This window comes from Poecilia reticulata, chromosome 1 (assembly GCF_904066995.2).
Source record: "Poecilia reticulata chromosome 1, P_reticulata-male-v2, whole genome shotgun sequence".
Classification (NCBI taxonomy): domain Eukaryota; kingdom Metazoa; phylum Chordata; class Actinopteri; order Cyprinodontiformes; family Poeciliidae; genus Poecilia; species Poecilia reticulata.
Window position 1 is genome coordinate 8021878 of NC_088830.1, and position 22586 is coordinate 8044463.

General features: G+C 39.6%; 1 protein-coding gene across 19 annotated transcripts in view; it reads right to left on the reverse strand.

The window, feature by feature from the left end:
• cacna1ab (calcium channel, voltage-dependent, P/Q type, alpha 1A subunit, b) overlaps nt 1-22586 on the reverse strand; it is a 146363-nt gene that overhangs the window by 64199 nt on the left and 59578 nt on the right. For all 19 annotated transcript variants that reach the window (XM_081604150.1, XM_081604287.1, XM_081603793.1 and 16 more), the window contains exons 6-25: nt 20965-21152; nt 18878-18981; nt 18642-18757; nt 18508-18552; nt 18054-18146; nt 16308-16505; nt 15577-15689; nt 13975-14087; nt 13005-13136; nt 12843-12915; nt 12318-12438; nt 11848-11915; nt 11417-11523; nt 9290-9443; nt 6811-7418; nt 5578-5885; nt 3521-3653; nt 3231-3360; nt 1944-2003; nt 1297-1403 (exon numbers count right to left, since the gene is read on the reverse strand). In XM_081604150.1, coding sequence (XP_081460276.1) covers nt 1297-1403; nt 1944-2003; nt 3231-3360; nt 3521-3653; nt 5578-5885; nt 6811-7418; nt 9290-9443; nt 11417-11523; nt 11848-11915; nt 12318-12438; nt 12843-12915; nt 13005-13136; nt 13975-14087; nt 15577-15689; nt 16308-16505; nt 18054-18146; nt 18508-18552; nt 18642-18757; nt 18878-18981; nt 20965-21152 — 2971 coding nt within the window. The remainder of the gene's footprint in view (nt 1-1296; nt 1404-1943; nt 2004-3230; nt 3361-3520; nt 3654-5577; nt 5886-6810; nt 7419-9289; nt 9444-11416; nt 11524-11847; nt 11916-12317; nt 12439-12842; nt 12916-13004; nt 13137-13974; nt 14088-15576; nt 15690-16307; nt 16506-18053; nt 18147-18507; nt 18553-18641; nt 18758-18877; nt 18982-20964; nt 21153-22586) is intronic.

Here is a 22586-nt window from a genome sequence, read left to right on the forward strand (position 1 = left end):
GCTGCATAACTGAAATTGCTTTTACAAACAGATCACTTTCTTGAATAAATTCAACAATGTAAACCTAAAGCAAATTACTGGGATTTTGTCAAAGCCATTAAGTTATTAGTTTTATGCCCAAAAGACATGTTGAAGAGGACGACACTTTATTGAGAATGGAAAATTCAGCACGCAGATCGACTCGACAGCATCCTACTGACTGTATGTTAGGAATAAGGCTGGCGAGGGGGAAGGGAGGAATGAGATCAGTAAAGAACAATGGAGGGTCTTAAGAGGTGTAGAACAAGGGACTGTAGGACCAGAACTAGATATTTAGATGCAAGAAAAGAGGAAGGGAGGACTCACGGCCTGGTTGGAGGAAATATCAGGTCGGCATGATTTGAAAAATAGGGGAAAATAAGGGAACAGGAGCAAGGAATATGGGGAGCAATACTGTTCAAAAGGAGCTACTGGTGAGCGATGGTTTATAAAACAGTGAAGGGACAGATGTAGGGTTAGGTTTTCCATGTGTTTGGAGGAAAGAGGATGTTAAGAGATGGTGCCACTACACTCCAGAAACGTATTTGCATGTCAGCAGTGAGAATATTTGTCCGCTGATGTTTGTGGAAGTTAAAACGTTCTTTGGAACGTCAGGAAAGCTCCTGAGAGCCCCAAAAACAAATCTCAAGAAAAAACAAACGTAAAGAAGCCAATTTCCTGTTCCGGAGAGTAGATATGAGATGCGACACTCGGGTGAGAAGTATCATGGACACGTTTTAGTTAAGAGATGAGACGGGGTGGCATCAGATGAAACTGGGAATGATGTGTAGAAAGACCGCTTGATTGAAATGTGTAATGCTGACCGATGAGGAAACTGAGATGGAAACTGGGCATGAATTAAGTTACGAAATGAAGAAAAAGAAAAAGTGACTGCAGTCAAAGAAGGTGGGTTCATCGAGGACAGAGATGAATAGAGCAGACAATACCCGAGGAAGAGAACAAAGAAAGACAGAAAGAGAATTAAAAGAACACAGACTCAACAGTGAGAGGAAAAAAGAAAAGGCAGATAGCAAAGAGGAAGAGGATGAAGATTTCTTAAACACAATAGCAGAGAGAGAGAGGACAGATCAGGATTGTCTGGGTAACTGAGCGTACAAGGCTGTGTAGCCCGGGCCTTTCTGTGGATGGTAAAATGTGTGAGTGAGTGTGTGTGTGTGTGTGTGTGTGTGTGTGTGTGTGTGTGTGCGTGTGTGTGTGTGTGTGTGTGGTGAAGGTGACCAAGAGGAGAGTGAAGGGGTGGTGAAGTGGGGCACTTACGTGAAGGCAAAGGCCACCAGAGCACCACTAACCACTATAAAGTCCAGTATGTTCCACAAGTCACGAAAGTAAGACCCTTGGTGGAGAAACAAGCCGAGAACGACCATCTGGAAAACACGAAGAGCGTTCAGAACCACGCAGACACAGACAAGCACATGCTGGGGTTCCTACACATCCCTCGCTTTATCACTACAGACTTCTTTCTATCCAAGTTATGGGATATAGAAGGAAAAAATGAGCTGGTGGTTGGAGTGGATTGATTGATTTTCAGTTTGATCGGCCCTAATTAGAGATATATTAACTAAGACTGAAGTAAAAAAAAAGAAAAAATGCTTAAATTTGGAAAGAAATATTCAGTTAGATTAAGTCTCTACTTTTTTGAGGATTTAAAAAAATCAAGAGTCTCTAAATGTTTTAGAACAAGTATTGATAGCAAAATCTGCACCAAATGAAGATCACAACATGGTAAAGAGCAAATTCCATACTTTTCCAAACACAGTGTAGAAACCCTTTCATGTAGATTTCAGACACAAACTTACACACACACACACTCACACACTTCATTGCACATTTAAAAGTTAAACTATATATGTATATACGTATTACAGACACAGAACACCCACAATCTCTCAGTGATACTTTGTTACCTTGATCAACATTTCAAATGTGAAGACCCCTGTGAAAACGTAGTCAAAATAACGCAGCACCTGCAGAGCGACACAAGACCACGAGACACAATTATCAAATTTGAAAAGAAAAAGGGAAAAGGAAGGATTAGATCAAAAACGTTGATGAGTCTAATCCTATAGCTCATGTCAATGAAAACTCTTGATCTAGAATGTTTTGTTCCTCTTATCAGTTTTTTTTAACAGCAGCAGATGTTTATGTCCAACTCTGCGTACCTAGCTTGAAAAAAAAAAAAAAAAATATATATATATATATATATATATATATATATATATATATAAGTGTAACCTACAACATTGATTTAACTTTTCTTTTTATTATTTTAACCAAACATAAGATACAACAGCAAAGCTTCACCCTGCTCCTGCATGGGACGTTTCCATACTGAGCAGTTTGAGGAAGTTCTGGCTAGCTTTAACAGATTAGTCTCTATTTTCTGCACCACAAATCTGGAACAAATTTCCAGAAAACAGCTAAACAGCTAAAACACTGAGTTCCTGTACATCAAGGCTAAAACCATGCCTGGTTAGAGTAACTTTTGAACCATAATAAATGGAACATTAACCAACATATTTGATGATGGGACTCAACCAAAATGTAATGTTTGTTGCTGGTTTCTCAATTGGTGACTGACTGTATGTTGTTTTTACGATGTTTTGTTTTTGTGTTTTTATGATTTAGAGCACTTTGAACTGTGCTATATTAATAAACTACCAAATATTTTGATATGTTACAAATTTGGGTTATAACAACTAAATTGTTCTTCTGCTTTATGAACTTAGGACTTAAGTTTAAACACTGTAAAATTTACCAACCCATATTTAAGTTGGTCTCTTGTAGACTACTGTGGTAATTAGCTATTGGTTATTTTGTCATTTTTTTCCAATCTGCATAACTGACCTTGTAAATCTAATTGAAACAGAGAGAGGACACTGTTGAAGGACAGGAAAGAAGTGAGTAAAAAAATATCCTAAATATGTTTCCAACTACTGATTCTCTATTTTAATCTCATAAATGTTTAGGCAAGGACAGTTTTCCATTTACATTGGTGCGTTGCACATTTCACTATTTTTGCATCAGGCTCCAATACCACTAGAAAAACACTACTTTGCGAGAAAGGCTGACATCTTGTAAGTAAGCAAATAAATGTTGGACTTTGGAAGACTTTTTCTTTTTGGTGTTTTATCGATGTGGACACGAACACACTGGAAGGTGATAAGGACAGCGTTAACACATAAAAGCCTCACGTTGTTTCGTGGCGAGTCGGGCTTGACAGGGTCCTCTGCTGCAAGGGCGATGCTGCTCATAGCAATGACCGACAGGATGCTGAACTCAAAATACTTCAGAGTCAGGATGTAGTGACAGCACTTTCGAAACCTGACGCAAACACACAAATGCGCGCACGTGTTGGCACAAAACGGTTCGCAAAACATTTTAACGTTTTTAAAAAAATCTATGCCTAAAGGGCATTTCGATGCTGAGCGCTGCACAACACAACGTTGCGATTTTGACTCAGATTTAGTAGAAAGCTACTCACGGATTGGTGGTAGACATTATGAAGCAGGAACTATAGGGAGGCATGCGCTTGGGGCCGTCTTCATCTTCACCCTCGTCCTCCTCCTCCTTCTTCTCCTCGCTCTTCTTCTGGTCAGTGTTGGCATTCTTGTTCACTGAGCACAGAGATGAAAGTAGGCAGAGGAGGTAAATAAGTGACAGGCTGACAGAAGGGGGTCGGACTATTACAATACATGCAACACCAGCATTGATTTAAGGAACAGAAAGTACATGAGGGGGAATAACAGTGTTGGCCAAACTGGAATGGTGAATAGTCTGAAGTGGAATGAGAAATTTGATTTGCCTGTATAACCATGCGTACACAGGAAAGTCAGGTTTGTTCAGATTCTTTGATGTGATATTCTGTGAAGTTATTAACCCTTTCATGCAAAGCGGTCACTACAGTGGACAGTCATCTAAAAGCCGTTTTCTTGTGCTTCCTGCGGATTTTTATGTTATAAATGCACACAGACCACTGAAGTGGATACTAATGCATCATAAAATACACTATCAACTGCTGGCCATCAGCTGCAAATGAAAGAAATTATTTTTGTTAAATCCAATATGGCCGACAGACAAAAAAGCACACCAACCGACCCGGTTTCTCCTTCTACTGTAGACGACTCTTGCAGGTAAAAAAAATATTGAATAAAGAACAATACTACTGATGTATTTTTAAAGTAACAACTTTGTATTTGGAGAAAATTACAATTGATCACCTAAAAAAACAAAAAACAAATTTAAATTCTTCTTCTTTTTTTTTTTACTAAATGTTTTTCCTACCTTTTCTTATGCCTTAAAATAATAATAAAAAAAATTTGGAAAAAAATCCTGACACAAAGGATCATAATTCATGCATGAAAGGGTTAAAACCAACAACATAGATTTATATACTAGACTGATGAGTCAAATTAATCCGATCTAGGATTGATTTTTGTCTCAGCCCCTGAAATCTCATATAATAAATCAGATTGTTTGGTTGAAATCAAAAAAAGTTCAGTTTGAGTTTCTTTAAATTAATAAAATGAACTAAAACATAACTTTCTCTTAGCATTTCACGGCTCAGAGTGTTTGTTTTGTTTTTCGACAAGCTTGCAGCAAAACGCCATGTTCCTGCTATAAGCAAGGGAGCCACTTATAAACTCATTCGGGAAAAAAAAAATCTGATCTAATGGTATCTGAGTCACAACATGAAAGTCCTCAAAAGCACATTTGTAAAGTAAATGAAAAAAAAACACTTTTAATGATTGAAAACATGTCTTGGTTACACAGCCCTTATTTTTCAGATATCATGTTATATAATCCTAGAAATATAACAAATGGCAACTTAAATTAGTAAATTTTACTGTTAAATTGCAACAAGCTGTAGTAATGGTATTTTACTAAATGTCATAAATAGGTAAATTTAGCTCAGAAGACTGGAGAATTTATAATACTGTATTTACAAATGCCTTAAATGTCATGGACCTATGACTAACGTAAGTGATTTGAGGGTGACAGTTAAGGGGTTAAGAGGCTAAACAGGAACGTTGGAAATTCTTCTGTGAAATCTAAAAAGTCCCAATTTTTTTTTTTCTTTGGTTATCTTAAACAAAGGTTTCACAAATCACAAAATGCATTTTAAAGAATCTGTGATAAATGTAGAATATTTCAGTTTAGGTTTTTATATGGCAATTTTGATGTTTTTATAATTTGATGGTTTTTTTGGGTTGCTATTGGCTAACTGTATTCTCACAACACTTCCAAATAATTTGTACATAACTCGTTATTTTCTTCTACTGATTATGCAAAATGCAGCCAGAAAAACAAGTTAAAAACGATAGCGGCCGCTTCAAGGATTTTGTAATACAATTTTGTTTTACAGTAAAACAAAAAGTCTTTTTCTAGCCAACTCTATCAATGCCACAGTGCAATTCAAGAACTTCTTCCTTCCTTACTTCACAATAAGAGTCTTAAACATAAAAACAACAGGATTTCAAGCTTAAAATACGTATCTTTTTTCAACTCTACTGCGCCTTGCTGCACGCCCATGACGATTACCTTGCAAGATTGCGTTGGTGGAGGGGTAGGGGTAGACAGGGGGCATGTCTATGGCTGTGTACTCAGGCTTTGCCATGCTGGTCAAGATCAGGCTGTCCATGCTGTGAAGCAGGGTGTGGGTGTCGGCGTCATGGCAGTTCAGCAGGTTGTTGAGGTGGTCCGGATGGTCTGGGTGATCGGGTGGGAGATCATAAGGATGCTCTTGGGCGCTGGCCAGCTTGCTGTTGTTGCGGAAGTTGTCGAGGTCCTCGTTGTACTGCTGTATGGGCCGAGTAGTTGAGAGGCTGGGGCAGGTGCTGTGATGCTCCCTGACATGGGCGATGGGACAGACACGGCACAGAAAGACACGAGAATAGAGCAAAAATGAGAAGAAAATAGAATCATTAAAGGTGACCCGTTATTCATCTATGAACAAGTTAAGATAGGTCAATGGGCTATGCAAATACTCCTTTTTTTGCACAAAAATTTTTATGAATATCCATAATTCTTGGATGATGTTTGCACTCGATTGTGAAAATGGCTGCAAACAGATGCACAATTATACAACTGTCCATGTTTGAAAAGCAGAAGCGGATCCTCCTGCACAACCAACAATAATACAGCAAGTGATTTCTGGATGGTTAGTCAACAACAAAACAGGTGTGTTCCATTGTACAGCTCATATAGCTGTAAAACCAGCTGACCAAATGTGCTGGAGAACGTTGGGTTGTTAGGTGACGGGCCAGGTTTTTGAAAAGGCATTACCTTATCAAAAATTGCTTGGTGTTTTTTCTTTTCTTTCCTTTTTTTAGATCTTGGGCTGCTTTTAGAGGCAGTTGGGACTCAAACAAAGAACAAAAACATGCAAAAAGTGAATTTTGAATAATAGGTTCTCTTTGAAGAGAAAAGACATTAAACTGTGAAAAAGGTAACATTTTCTCATAATTTTTTAAGTATCTAAAGATTAAAAATTCTATGGTTTTAATAAAACCATAGTGGTCCTTAACCAGTCCTCAAGGACCAGCGTCTTGCATATGTTAGGTGTTTCTGGCAATGTCATGAGGTTCTGCAGAAGTAAGTAACCATTTTATGGATTCAGGTGTTTTGAACCAGGACAACCTTAACAACCTGCAAGACATCGGGCATAAGGACTGAATTTGACACGTCTCTCACTTTGACAAAATCAAGTTATGTTGCCTACTGTGTTGTGCCTCCAGACTCCTGCCTGAAAAACAGATCCTTCCTTTTCCTTACTTTCTGACACGATGTCCTCGGCATCGTTCCTGGTTGCAGTGCCGATGCCGTCTTGTCTTCTGTCCACCCTCTTCTTCGCTTTTCTCTCCGTCTCCCTCTGCTGCCCTGCATTGATGTCTTCTGCCCTCGTCCCCCTCCCTGGCTGCCCTGCGGTGCTGCCTGCACCTCCTCGCCTCGCCGTTGCCGTCTGCGCCTTCGCCGTGACGGGGAGAGACGCTGCGAGCCTCCCTGCACTCTCTGTTCCTGTGCCGATGGCCCCGATGACTCTGGTGGCTGTGCTTCTCTTCGTCCCCGTGGCGCTCCACGTGTCCTTCGACGTTACCCAGAGATGTGCAGCTGAAACCGTGCCCCATGTTGGTTTCCATCAGCTGGCTTGCATCCACGCCGTCGGGGTTGGTGGATTTCTGGTGGTGATGGCGGTGGTAGTGGCAGTGGTGAGCAACGCGGTGGCGGTGGTCGGCATCCTGCCGTCGATACTGCTGATCCAGCGGCAGCTCGCCGGGTGGGGTCTTGTTGGTGTTGTTGTTGCGATTGTCCTGCGGGTTTACCACCAACGGTCTGTCCAGGTGCGTTTTCACATCACCGCGTGCTTTCCGTGGGAACGACACCTGAGTGGGGTTAAAGAGTAGAGAAGTTTTTTGAAACAAGTCATGTGACTGAACGGCAATGACAACAATTTCAAATCAATGGACAACAAGCAGGTCATCTTACAACTACTACTAGTACAACTGAGATGTATTGCACTAGATATCAATAAACGTTTGAGATCTAGCGCAGTAGCACTGGGTCGCAGATATCTGAGCTGATCTCACACATGCTGGACAGAGAAAAGATTGGGCGAATTGTCTGATCATAGAAAGAGTTCATCTGGTTGCAGGAGTCACAATAACACACTCTACTGTTAGTGTCCCATAACTAACCACCAGAGGAACCCTGGAGTCACACCTTGTGACGGACAACAGCACCATGACCTCTCTGCATCATTAGCAACATCAGTCCTGTCCCGGCGGTGCCACCACATATGTAGAGCACACCCTCCAAATGCTCTGTCTCTGCTCTTGTGTGAATGATAGCTTTTAAATTTATATCTATGAGCCTGAAGTGCGGCTGACGGCGGTCATCGAGACACGGTGAAGGATGGCAGAGGGTGTCACAAAGACTGAAATACGTACAGCTAGATTTTATAGGGTTTTGTAATGCAACCGTTTTCCCTCGGTGCATTCTGTCATGGGTCACCAGAATCATCACATCATGTGGGCGACTTATTTCCTCCTGAATGTCAAACAGCCTCATGCAAACCCAGAAAGGAACAGATTTTAAGCTACAGTAAGTGTTAAAGGTATCTAAAGAGTCTGCAAGACAACCACTGGGATTGAAAACCTTAACTCGCTGTTTTAGTCTGTTGAATGCTCTGCCTGTATCACTTCAGCTTCACTAATGATGCCACCATTTGTGCCATCTGGTGTCCATGTCAAGTCCTTGGAAATTGATTGTTTATTGGTCTGCCATTGTGCAAAATGACATCCAGCTCATAGCATTCTCTCAGGTAATTAACTTATTTTGTAATCAATTGTGCATTAAGAATATTCTTACTCAAACAATCAGTGTGTAACCTTTTGGTTTATCTATTGGTCAACTTATTGGACAAACACAACAGTCTTGTATTGGTATAACCAACACAAGACAACACAGTGTGCTTTGGATAGTTTTTAAGGCTTTGAAAAGTTTGTTAAAATTACCGTACCATCCTTCACACTACGCCTTCAAAGGCTGCACAATACGTCTAGAATATACAGCGGGTACAGAAAGTATTCAGACCCCTTTACATGGTTCTCTGTTTCATTGAGGCTTTTCGCTAAAATAGAAAAGTTTATATTATTTCTCATGAATAATATGCTTTCTGTCAACATCCCATCTTGACAGAAAAAAAACAGATGTCATTTTTTTTCAAATTTATTAAAAAAAGAAAAACTGAAATATGAGAAATAGAGTGAAAAATTTAAAGGGGTCTGAATATTTTCTGTACCGACTCTACAGTCGAGATGCACACTTCAGCAAACAGTGCGGCATTTTTATATTCCATGTAAGCAGCTTAAATTTAACTGTCATGTTTTTATGCAGTTTGCTGAGCCATGTCCAGCTGATGGTCTCGCCTCGGATTCATTTCTGACCCGTTCCAGTTTTGAGTTGCCTGCCGCGTTAGAGTGCGGCTCTCGGGCTTCCTCAGCGCGGCCCACTTTCATAACGCAGCTTCGGGTCGTCCCACATAGCAGCGCAATGGCAGTGATTTTTCACAAGCTTAAAGGGATATTACACCCTGGAATTAAAACATCTGTGGAGCCAGCATGACCCAGAACGAACGGCGGCTAAAAACCAGGTCAGAACCAAACATTCCAAGATAAGCTGTTAAAATAAACTCGAAATTTCACTTTAAATCAACAGAAGTTACATCTGGCGGAGGGAGATGGGGGGTTCTTACCTCGTCTCCTTCTTCTCCCACCTTCCAGTCTTCCTGTTCCAGTTCGTTGTAGAGAGCCTCGCGACTCGTCATCAAGTTCTGCCGCCGAATCTCACTGGTTCTCTGTTCCCACACAGACTTATTGGGCTTGGTGTGGTTCTTCTGCTGCTCCTTCCTGTTGTCAGATATTGGGATAAAGTAAACAAAAAAAAAAATGTTCTGGGGGAATTTAGAAGGAAAACGAAAGTCACGAGATATTTGAGACAGAAAACATCCAGGAGTAAATCTGAATTAGAAGATGAGTGTTGTAATGAATAAGTGTGTGAAGCGCGGTAAGATAAAACTAGATGTGCTCGCGTGCTGCACAGAACCTGCATAATAAATGGCTGAAAACCCTACTGGAAATCTCAGAGGTTTGGAGCATCACAGTAGTAATATGCCGCATGCGTAAGGTGCTGTAGAAAATGTGACCTTAATTCTCGATATAAAACTAATTTCCCAAGGTAAAAATGTGTTAATCTTCTCACGGCAGCAGATTGTGAATGTTTCAGAAAGAAGCTGCATGAAATCTTGCAGTCAAAGCCTCGGCTAACTAACTACAGGAGCCTGAAGAGTCTCCAAAGTGACTTTGAAGGAGGCGGCCGGTTTGTTTGAGCTCCGTTTTGATGTCAGCGTTTCTCTTCTGCAGGGAACAGAGTTTAGAATGTCCGCCTCCCGCTTTTCTATACGCCACAAAGCCCTGAATCTGTTCTTTTCACTCTGCGAACAATTGCCTCATCATATTTTATAGGATGGCGTGTCGCTTTGCGTGTGAGGGAGTGTGCTGTGTGTTTGTGAATGCCTGCTGCCAATCACTAATGAGGCAGCTGTAAAGGACAAGCGGTTCACGTGGTTTATGTCTTTTCTGTGCACGTGCAGCGTATTTTAGCAAAAGAGTAACAAAAGGGACCTTAGCTTTGTGAATGTGAAGGAATTAATTCATATAAAAATCTTAGAATTTTATAATCTTCTTAGATTATAACATCCTTAGTCTATAACAGACTAAAGTTATTGACTTTAAAAATAGACTAATAAAATATATTACCGTAGTCTATTTTTTTCATCTTAATTTTGTTACTATAATTTTAATTATAAAACGTATTGTGTATTTTGCGTACTCCTAGTGCATAAAGATATAGGTTTTAAGGTAGTAAAATGCTTGTAAAACTGTGGACTCAGTGGCAAAAGCCCAAAATTCAGTTTATTGCAAATATATGAATAATAAACAAGAACAATTAAAACATATTTTTATTTTAAAAAATGTCATAATGCCCAAACTACACAGTAAATGCACTCAGTACTTGTGTTGTTTACATATAAGGGGATCAATCTGCAGTGTTTCAAGTTTTCTTGAAAATATCTCCCAGATTCTCTATTTGGATCAGTTCTGCAATCAATTACAGGTCAATAAACCTGCTACTGGTATTTCTAGTAAAGTGTGCAGGTGCCAAACTCTGCTGAAAAAATGAAAAAACCCAGAGCTTCTCAGCAAGTGGAGGCAGGAATTTCTGTTTTTCGAAAGTGTTTTTTTTTGTTGTTGTTGGTCTGATGTAATTTTCATGATGATTAACAGAAATAAAGGCTTTCAAACATCCGTCTGTGTGTAATTAATCTAAATAATGTGTTTCACTTAGCGAGAAAGCTCCTGAAGTAAACGGGCTTCTCAATAATATTCTAACTTACCGAATAAACAGAAGTAAATGCTGACAATTAGGGACGGGCCGATATGACCGTTTGGGCCAATACCGATATCCAATACTGATATTAACCGATATTGACTGGTATTATATTTATGTCCTTATCTCACTGACCAAACAAACACCACATGGCCAACACTCTGCCCCTCCAGAAACAAAAACGACAAAAAGATGAAAGTCAAACTGATATCGATATGTTTAAAAAATAAAAAATAAATCACTAATATCGGCTGATACTCTTATAAATGCTGATATATTGTGTGTCATTAATAGCTACAGCTTTTTTAACTGAATTACTGAAATAAATTAAATGTCAACATTATTCTAAAATACCTGCATAGCCACTGCATTTTACAAACACCTTTACACACACTGTGTCTGTGATTAATTGCATCTGAAGGCGTGTACTCACGCAGCAATCGACAAGTTGGCAGCGGACAGCGGGCTGACCTCTGCCACCTCCTTAGCCTTCTGCAGCGCCGTCTTTTGATTGGCTGCCTCCTCCTGCTCTTCTTCGTCCTGTCAGAGAAATACTGGTTCAGATTTCAAGACCTTGTTCCAGTGAACAACACGCAAATATATATGACACAACAAAACACATTAACCCGAAGACATACATTTGAAATTACTAGATGTGATCACACGTTGAGAAGGATTGTTCAAAATTAACAAATGAAACCAAAACAATGAGTCAGAAGATGACATGTTTTGGTCATTCTGAGTAGGTTTGTCACATTGGCATAAATATGTGATCTACAATATGAAGAAATTGTTTGTGAAGCTGGAAAAAATTAACTAAATTAAAAGAATCCAAAGTAACAGTTTACATGAGGGACTCTGTACCTTAGTAAGTTCCTGGGCGTTGGCCAGATTGTCAACAGCGATGGCCAAGAACACGTTCAGCAGCGTGTCTGTGGTGGGAGTTATGGAAATATCGATGCTACATTTCAAAAAGCTAGGAATTAAACGAAACACGGTAAAAAAATATATATATACATACGTATAAATAAAATTAGGTTCCATCAAAGGAGTTCTGTGTTTGCTAAACCAAACTGAGATCAAAATGAAGTTTAAAAACAGAACATGTTACATGTACATATGAGTAAGCTTCTCAAAATATTAAATTGATTTATTTTTAAACTGTATAAATGACAAGCTGACTGACACATTTTTTAAATAAAACAAACATGAAAAGCCATAATACCAAAACTAGCAGCTTTCTTACACGTGTGACCAAACTGTCTGATGTGCTCAGCGCGTTTGCGTTTAAACACGTGGAGCGTTGGTGAAAGTGTGCGCTCAAGGCAGGATACAGTTGCCGAAGAGTGTGAGGACGATGAAGAAGATGGAGAAGACCATTCCTTTGTTCTTTACTCCACCCTGCGACTCAATGCCGTCATACATCACCATGTTCCAGTCCTCTCCTGTCAGGATCTAACGAGAAAGGAGGAGAGGAAACTTCATTTCATCAATAACATCAAGAAGGAGAGAAAGAAAACTAATCTGCACGTGCAGGCTGACCGAGACAGATTTCTGCTCGTGTGATTTTGAGTCGAGCCATTCCATTGCAGCTCCAGCTGTGCGTTTTAAAGTCATCATGCTGCTCGATAGTAAATCGTTTGCTATTTTTATGTAAAATCTTAATAAAAATGCATTAAACTGTGTGGCTGTTACACAGCAAAATGGGTTATGAGAACCTTTGGAAGACTTTGTTAAAGTTACGGAGACGCTCTTGACAAAAATAGCTGCGCTGCAATTTTTTAAGCTGATCTCTGACCGATTCGTAAATGTTTCTGATTATGTGTAATAAAAGGACGTCACAACTTGCTTTTTCTTACCTGAAACACCGTCATGATTGCTGCTGCAAATGTGTCAAAATTGGTAGGCGGAGTTCCTGCTTCAAAGTTGAATCTGACGAGAGGAAAGTAAGAAGTGATTCTGAATACAGCAGTGATAAAAACTCCCAACACAGAAGACGTAAAGTTTGCAGCGACACTGACTGTCCTCCGAAGAGCTGCATCCCCAGCAAAGCAAAGACCACGATGAAGAGGAAGAGGAGGAAGAGCAAGCTGACAATGGACTTCATGGAGTTTAACAGCGAAACCACCAGGTTCCTCAGCGGCGCCCAGTACCTGAGGAAGAGGAAGAGGAAGGTCAGAGTGCTGCAGGTAATTTAGTGCTAAGGAGTTGTAGAGACAAAATAATAATAAAAAAATCTGTCAATAAAAACAGAAGTTGAAGGAAAATAGTCTAAACAGGATGGTTTTTTTCCTGTGGTTAAACACATTTTTGCAGTGTAGCAATTTATACACAGCTTTTGTAAGAAAAAAAAAAACCTCCGCTAAAGGAACACTCTGCCCTGTAAACATATTCCCATGATATTTTGGCCTTAATTGCGTTGCCTCTCCAGGAGTTTCTGTAACCTACCTTTTCAACATGCGTTCTCTTTTTTTTGCCTGCTCTGTTTTTTTTTTTTTTAAGTTTCATCGTGTCCTAAGTCAAACAAGTTTTACTTCTGATACTTAGAATATATTTAGCTTTCGTTTTTGCCTGTCATTTGTCCTCTGTTCTTACTGTCCCTGTGGGACCCTGATATGGGATCATTTGGATTTCGGGACTTAAATCTTCCTGTGACCTTCTCCGTCGGGCGATAACAGTTAAAGTTTCAGGGAGAGTAAACTCAAGGTCTGTCCACCTTCACAAAAGCAGAACAGCATCCGCTCACGTCCGTTCAAGATCTACCGCCTTCGGATTAGTATATTTAGGATCTCTAATTTAAAAACGCTGCTTACGTTACGGCAACAATCTCCGAAGCTTGAGCCTTCTTGCCTCAGAAAACAGATCAATTAAGCTTCCTGATGCTGCCGTTAAGATTTCAGGCATTTTACTCAGTTTGCTTGAATTTGACAAGCGTTGAACTGACAAAAGAATTAAAGTGAAATCCAGATAAAGGATTTTTACTTTACTTACTTGGTTACTTTGAAGATACGCAGCAGCCTGAGAGCTCGCAACACACTGATTCCAAACGATGTGCCTGGTTTTATGGTGGCCCACACAACCTCAAAGATGCTACCGACAATGACCTGGAAACACACGCACGCGCACGCACACACACACACACGCACGCACACGCACACACGCACACACACACACACACAGACAGGAAATACAAACAATACATCTCCACTTTGGTTATTTTAGGAATGTAATTGCGCTGACGTGCAAATCGTCTCTACTTGTCTACAGGAGCGTTTCAGCTGTGTAGAGCCAAACGTCTCGGTGCTTAATAAATACTTTACAATCTCAAAGCAAACCCACCAACCAGGTACCTGTAAAAAATGTGCTTTAGTTGAATTCGATCAAAATCTAACAAGTTTATTTCTTAGTTTTAGATGCTTAGAAACAATGAGATATTAATTGTTATTTTCTTGCATAGTTTCTAACTGTAATAAATGAGGACTGTTCAGTAAATTACTAGTTGGCAACAGAGATCAAAGCACTGAAGCTTTAAGGTGGTCCTCCATGTCTTCTTTGCTGCAGTATTTGCTCCCATATCATTTAGAGGAAACGTTTAACCAGCTAGCACACTACTTCCTGTCTTGCCATTCATGTTGTCATCTTCATGTGAGAAAATGTAGCCAATCTCGTCAAGTCTTTGAGTTGTCGGGATAAGTGGAGTAAATAGTAACATTTTTTTTTTGTCAATTTAATTGAAAAGTACAGTAAGTTGATTCTTAAGTATGAAAAAAAGTAAGTAAAAAAAGATTAGATATGTTACTTTCAAGGTGACATTTATGCATCGTTTCATTTATTTGTATAGTAAAGATTAACTGATAAAAATTCACCACTCCAAGTGGCAAAATATTATTTAAAAAAACTCGAGTCAGTTCATCCATAAATACAGAATTAAATAAAATAAGACACAATGTATTACTTACTTATTAAGTTAATAAATGTGCAAGTGACAAAACATTCATTACCTGACTTAACTAGGAAGTAGACCCCTAAGTGTAGAATGACAAATAAAACCAGACAGGATTTTATCTGGTTTACTGTTGAGGTTTTATTTTTATCCCACATTTAAGGATCAACTCGCCATCTAGCAATAAACATTCAATGCCCTACAGGCGGTCAAATATTTGTGAACTGAAATGATATGAGAGTTTGGTTTCGCTGTTTCAGTTCAAGCATTTATCATTCAGTGCTGAATGAATCTTAGACAGCGCAGACAGAGCACCTGCACAGAACAGAATGAGATAAGGAGATGTCATTCTTGGTTCGTTGATGTGAGATTTAAGTCGCTGTTGTGTCGAATATATGACACCTTACAGTGGAAAGGTTAGTTTTCCTTGAAAGAGCCTGCAATTTTTTAAATTTATTTTTAAATACAAAACTCACAAGCAAGACGAGTAAAATAGGCTACATTTGACTGAAAACACACTGGTGACGTGTTATGAAGCACCGTTGGAGCTAAATATGAACAAACCTATTCAACCCATTCAAAAAGATATGAGCCGTTACACAAAGTGAATGCGTGTGTGTGTGTGTGTGTGTGCGCGTCAGGGCACTCACCACACAGTCGAAGCAGTTAAATGAGGAGTGGAAGTAGGGCTGGATGCCCAGACCGTACATTTTGATCAGCATTTCAGACATGAACAAACCGAGGAAGATGAACTCTGCATAGACTGGAGGAGGGGAGAAGAACAGGAGAGGAAGTGAGGAAGGTGTGATTTTTGTCGAGGAAAGGAAAACAAATGTAGAAAAAGGAGGAAAAAAAGGTCGAACAGGGAGTGGAGGTAGCAGCAGAAAGAGACAAATGTACGGAAAACAGAGAGAAAGTGCAAATAAAAGCAGAGGTGGGGATGAATACAGTCAGAAAGCAGCGTGCATGAGTATTTGACAAAGACTAATATGAGTAGAAGTCAATAGTGGCGTGAGTGGAAGAGTATATGACAGCGTACTGATAAATGGACTCCACCAGGAACTCCAGCTTCATATGCTAATGGTGTTGGATAGCAGCCAGAGACAACGAGGTGATTCTGCTGAATGCGTCTCGCATGTCAGTACCAACAAAACCGTAGCGCAACTGAACAGTAAATAATCTGGACTATTCACCAGATCAGGCAAACAATGTAAGCAAAAAGTAAGAAAAATCTATAAAAAAAACAATGAAAGTGAAAAGTATCTCAAAACGCACATTAAAAACTGAATCACAGTTGAGTGTTGCAGTGCCTAGAAAAGCAGCTGTGTGCTTTGTAACCAAAGTGTGATAGCTGGAGAAAAGTTATTTTGTGTTTACTCACAGAGAAAGTCAGAAAGAAACTCTGGCTGGTTGTAATGCACCACGGCCACGCAGATGGTGTTGAGGCCCACCAGGCAGAGCACGGTCCAGTAGAAGGCCTGCGTCTTCACCATCTTCCGGATGAAGAACCGCATCCGTCGCTCTTTCTTACTGTAATTCGTCCCGTCCTTACCGCTCTTTATGCTGGAGCGAGCAAATCCTATGGGCAAGAAGGGCAGCTCAGAGGGGCTGGCGTGTGGAAAGTCACACAGTCAACAAACTGACAGCAATAATTTGGGTTATGTAGCCTGTCATCAGAAAACAAAATATGAGTTTATTTTTCAGTCATAGTGTCACCATGTTATTTAGTCATGGTGAAATGAGCAACATTTCACCATGAATGAATGTTACTCATTCACATTAACTAAGTTTAAAACTACCGTATTTTCCGCACTATAAGGCGCACCTAAAAACCTTCAATTTCCTCAAAAGCCGACAGTGCGCCTTATAATCCGGTGCGCCTTATATATTGATCAATATTGAGCAACAACAGGTCTAGCAACTACGGTAAGCAGCCACTGACTTCATTTTTGCCCATAGAAGAAGAAGCGCGCGGTGCATGCTGGGATAGTCGTCAGAACGCTGGTTTGTTAATAAGGTTTGACTTTATCTACCTACTGACCGTCTAGAATCAGGTCGTCTGCAGGTCATTTAGCACCACGTTCTCCACGAACATGCTGTGCGCGAACGGAGAAGGGTGACCATCGTCCGGCCACGCCCCGGCCCAGTCGCGGAAGGCTCTCCTCGCCGATCGGAGTCGGACTGTTTTGTTGACATTCTTTATGTCAACAAACTGGCTTTAGATATTCATCCGGGTGCTTCGACTACGGTTACCAAGGGACCAGCCCCTATACATTTAAAGCCGGGGGGCGGGGGAAGAGAGACAGAGACTGCGGCGGCATCGTGTCGGTTGGTCTGTGTTACCCAGAAAGCAGTTGGGCACAATATCGCAATACCAACACCGTCAGTGAACTAAACTAGCTAACTTAGCTAAACTGAGCTAGCTTAAAGAGAAGCACTGAACTAAATATTTAGATTAGCGCTAAATATATTTAGCTGCACACTATGTATTTACTTTGAAGACAAATATTTACCTTGCTAACAAACCAAATGTTTAATTTTCAACTAGAAAATTTACTTAGAGGTCAAATATTTAGCTTGAAGCTGTATATTTAGCTTGTTAGCTAAATATTTACCTTAGCTTAAAGCTAAATGCATAGCTTCTTAATTGTGTTTTTACTTTGAAACTGTAACATTTATAAGTAGGGCTAACTTTACAAACAGCAACCCATAAACTAATCCTATACATCGACAAGTATGAGGGGGGCAGGATATTATAAGATGTATCTTCTACCTGCTCCTTTTCGAACAGAGAATGTGGAATTGCATGTCACATGGGCAGAATGATTTGTTTCATATTTTATTTTTTGAGTTTGTCTCATTCTATTTTGTTTTCTTGTTCTTTTTTGACTGTTTTAATGTCTGTTCGAAATAAATAAATAAATGAAAATGGAAATGAAATGTAATCCTCAACAGTTTATGAAACATCAGCTGCATCATTCACAAAAGATTAAAAAAAAATACTTTAAACTTTCACAAACGCTTCTTTTCTCGGTGAATGCTTTTAAAATTATTTGAAAGTATCACAACTAAAATGATTATTAACAAAGTTATGAAATGTGTACTACCATTTTTCCATTTTCCTTACCTACTGCGTCTCCTATGTTGTCCTCCCCTTCCTCTTGATTCAACAGCTCTGTTTTGTTATTTCTGGTTTTGATGGTCGGCCTTCGTCTCGAACCTAGTGAGACACAGGAAAGGAAGACTGGTTATTCATCGCTCTATTTTCTGAAATGTCAGTCTCACTCCCACGGTCTTTCGCTTGTTGACGTACACGTGCTACATTTATTCACTTGTTTCCACATTTAAATAACGAGTCAGAACTCCAACAACACGACACATTTATTCAGATGCCATCTCTTGGCGAGTTAAAATTAAAAGTTACACATCAGAAGTTGCACGAATAAATCTGTCGCGTTTCTGGGACACATTTTGATGCCGTGGTCACCAAGTTATTAAAAATTGCTATAATCTGACAAAGCTCTGGAGGTGTAACCTGCATAAAGACGGTAAAAAAAAGAAGAAAAAAGACAACAAGGTACCATCAAAGTTCCCCGTGGTGTCTTCCTCAGCCAGAATCACCTCCTCTGTAAAAAGTGAACGAGTAGCAGATGTAAATCCAGCAGCAGGAGCTGTGCGTATCGGAATGAAACGTTGTCCATCAGCATGAACTGACCCGCTTTGCAGATCCACTCCAAGTATCCGTTGAGCTCTCGCTCAATCTGCTGCTGCCGCCTCAGCTTGAGGAACTCGCTCCTGTTCTCCACCCGTTCCCTCTCTTTGGCAAATTCACTGTGGGGAACATTTTACGTCACGTTCTCTCTTGCTCATCACAAAGTGCACAGAAGCAACGTGGAAAGGAAACGTGGAAGTCGTTCGCAGAGATACAGGTTGAAAGAGCTCAGGCCATACCCTGAAAGTACACCCAGCACCAGGTTGAGCATGAAGAAGGAGCCGATGATGATGAGGGGGATGTAGTATATCCAGTTCCACATGCTGCCATCCACGTCGTTGCTCTACGAGAGAAAAGCCACACGAAGGATTCAGCAATTTCAGGTTTCACATGAGGCATGAAACTTGATGTGTAATCTCAAAGCTTTCCTCTGGAACAAAAACTCCAGTGGCTTTCTTTGGTTTGACATGATCAGTATGAGCCAATGGGTTTAAATGCATGTGGCCCCACTTTGCTCCGCTCCTATCAATCACACATTCCAGATGATTCTCCCTTTACTCATCCTGCGGTTACAACAAGAGACAAATTGGAGCTGGAAGACGTTAAACAAAAGCAAAACACAGGAGAATGGCACTACTACGCAATTTAAACTGGGAGCTTATTAGCAATCATATATTGCATTTACATGGGAAGTTGGGTTGGGTTCGGACAAAACGTCTCCGCTTTGGTTCGGATTGTTTAGGTCTGTTTAGTAGAGATGGGAAATTCCACAAGCTTCTTATAAACCATCCAATATTTTCAATATTTCTAGTTTTGGTCGTTTTGTCCTCAACTTTCTTTAGGCGCCGTTTGTCAACAAACGTTTTGAGCCAACCATGCCTCATTTTCTACACACCAGGGGGCGCTTCAATCCAGCTTTTGAAACCGTTTCCCTTTTCAAAATGTTTACCAACAGAATGTTTCCCTCAACTTCTTCTTTCGCTTTTTGAGAGGGGTCATAGTCCGTCTTATTTTACAAGAATCAACTCCCTCCTAACTGTAATCAAAACCCTTCGAAAAATAGAAATATAACAAAGTTTGCAGAGCGTAAAAAGCAATAAATGACATTTTACAACAGATGTCAGACGTGTTGATTTTGCGTATACGTAGTTCTTTCTTAAAGGTACAAACAAACTGAAAGCAGGTGCTCTCTTTTAATTTAGGGGGGGAAAAAACACAGTGTTTGTCCAGTGTTGTGTTGCAGCAAATTTTTCACTCACATTCATCATTTGTTGTACCGAGTTGCTCATTGTGAATGCAAACACAACGACTTACGTTTGCCTCAACCACTAAACAAACTCAACTGACAATCCAGAAAATGCCCTTAATGGCGATATCGTCTTTCCTTTTTCTTTTTTTCTTTTAATGAAACTCCCTACATGGATCTGTCACCTGCTGGTGTGTTTGTGTGCATGTGTCAGGTTCATCTTTATCCAGATGGCACAATGCGGGCTGCCACATGGTTATTAAACTTTCATCGGTTTCCTCCTGACTGCATGTGTGAGTGTGGAAGTCAGGCTTCATCCATCAGAAAAGATGTTAAATATAGACGGACCAGAATAGGGAGGTGAGGAAGGGGGGAAAGGGACGGTCTCTAAAAGCAAGAAAAGGGCAGATGAGAAGAGGTCGAGCTGACGAAAACGAGGAAAGATGGGGAAATACATTTTGGATAAAGTCTTTAAGCACAATCTTAATTTACTTTTTAATTTAGACATAAGAAATCTAAACTCCTATTTTCACACATCTTTGAGATTTCGTCCAAATATCACCAGATTCTATTTTAATGACAGATATTGCTGTGATACCACTGCAAATACTGATAAGATCATTTAAGATCTTTTTCAGGAAAAATGTGAAATTAAAACTTACTTTAGGGGTCAAAATTGTTGTTTTTCCAATTTTTTTAAAACTTTTTTTTCAGGATTCTGCGTATATAACATGTCTACATTGTCTAAAACAAGTAAATAGTTTGTTTTTGAGTGTTTAGGCTTTGATGTTAATTTCCCAAAGTACGTTTTCTTATTAAACCACAAATGAGGTGTAGATTAGATGTAGTTGTCAAAAAATGTTAAATACTTTGTCAAAGCTAAAAAATTAGAGAAAAACATATCAGATTAGTTTTAGAAAGACATAATAAATTGTTGGTCTATTTATTTTCCAGAATCTTTGAAGTAGTCCAAAATATGCAGAGCGGCTGGTTGGAAATAAAACCTTCAGGGTTTGTTTAAAATTTATGTGCATTTCTTTGTTTAAAGAAAAGTTTAGCTCAGTTGTGTTTTAGACATACAAAGTAGAGCATCTCTGTCCATCCTTCCATAGTGATGCACTGGAAGACTGTCAGAATAGCGAACAGGATGTTGTCAAACTGAGTGATGCCGTAGTTCGGTCCGATCCAGCCGGATTCACACGATGAGTCGTTGGGGCACAATCTGGAGGGTGATTTGAGACCACATGGTCGAGAATCCACTTCCTCCCCTAGGTAGAGAGGGACAAAAGACAAACAATGTTACCTTCAGTTGTTATGAAAACGGCATATATGCCAAATGCAACTCAAAAGAAATTTAACTTTGTAACTCAACGCCTTGAAATTGGGCCTCTGTCTCTTTAAAGCTTCTGCTCTTTCTGAAACTCCGCCTTCAGGAAGTTATCGCAACATGGCTCCTTCAATTAACCCTTTAACAACGCCTTTACCAGCTGAGAAGTTGCTCCTATAATGAGCTCAGCAGATAACAGTTCTACCAAGTGATTGCTAATTGCTGCTGGCTAGTTTGAAGGAGTTGATATTACCATTTATTTCCCAATATAAATTATTTAAGTCTGACAAAAATGCAAAAAAAACTAAATGTGTACGTCGGGGTTGGGTGGTCGAATACTTTTTACAGCATGTTGTACACTGCCTACAAAAAAAAACATTCCTACCACTATCTTTTTCACATTTTCTCAAGATGCAAACTCAAACATCAACGTATTTCATTGGAATTTTATGTGTCAGACATACACAAAGTAACATGATTGAGGAGTGCAAACAAAAAAGTGGCATGAAATTGTCAAAAATTGATTTGTTTTAGACCCTTTTGCTTCAATTTCTTTAGATCTCATTTCACATAATTCCACTGAAAACATACTACATAGTATTTGAAAAAAAAAAAGACAGAAAGAAATGGGGAGAAAGCTTAAGGTGTATGAATCAGTTTTGCAAAGAGCTAGCAAATCAGGTTCAAAGGAAATTAACCAACTGTCCTCTAGGTGTCTTCACATTGGACCAAATATACAGCGTTTATGTTTTTTTGATTATTGTATTGTGATACTCAGGATAGTTGCATAGAAAAGCTCGCATTTATCTTCTGTTGATTTACTGCCCCCTTGTGGCAGGATTTAAGTTAGGTTTTGTTTTCGCTAAAAGTCTGATCAGCGTTTTGCCTACGACGTGGCAGAGGGACAGTGTTTCCACCATTGTTTGAGCCTTGACGTATCTTTGTTCGTAAGTAGCCGTATGCTATTGCACTAGAATGTTTGACAGAAAATAATTAAGTTTATCTGCTGTTTCTAATGTTTCTGTGCTTAGCGCAGCCGCGTTGAATGTGTTCTAACAACCTTCGCAGCTATTCCTGTAAATTTTCTAATAGTCTTCCATGTGTACGGAAATGGCTTAAATCCGCAACATGTTCATTTGACGAGCTTCACACCGTTTTCTTTTATTTATACATTTATTTTTGGACCAAATATGTATTTAAGATGTTAAAAATGTCCATGTATATCTTTTTTTTTTTTTTTACATGAAAGCTCAGAACACAATCAGCACCTTAGGTTTTTTTTTTTTTTTTAAGCCATCTGTGTTGCATAGTCCAGTACGTCTTGCGAGGACAGAACAGTGATGGATACGGTTACTTCTCATTTTCACTTCCTGCT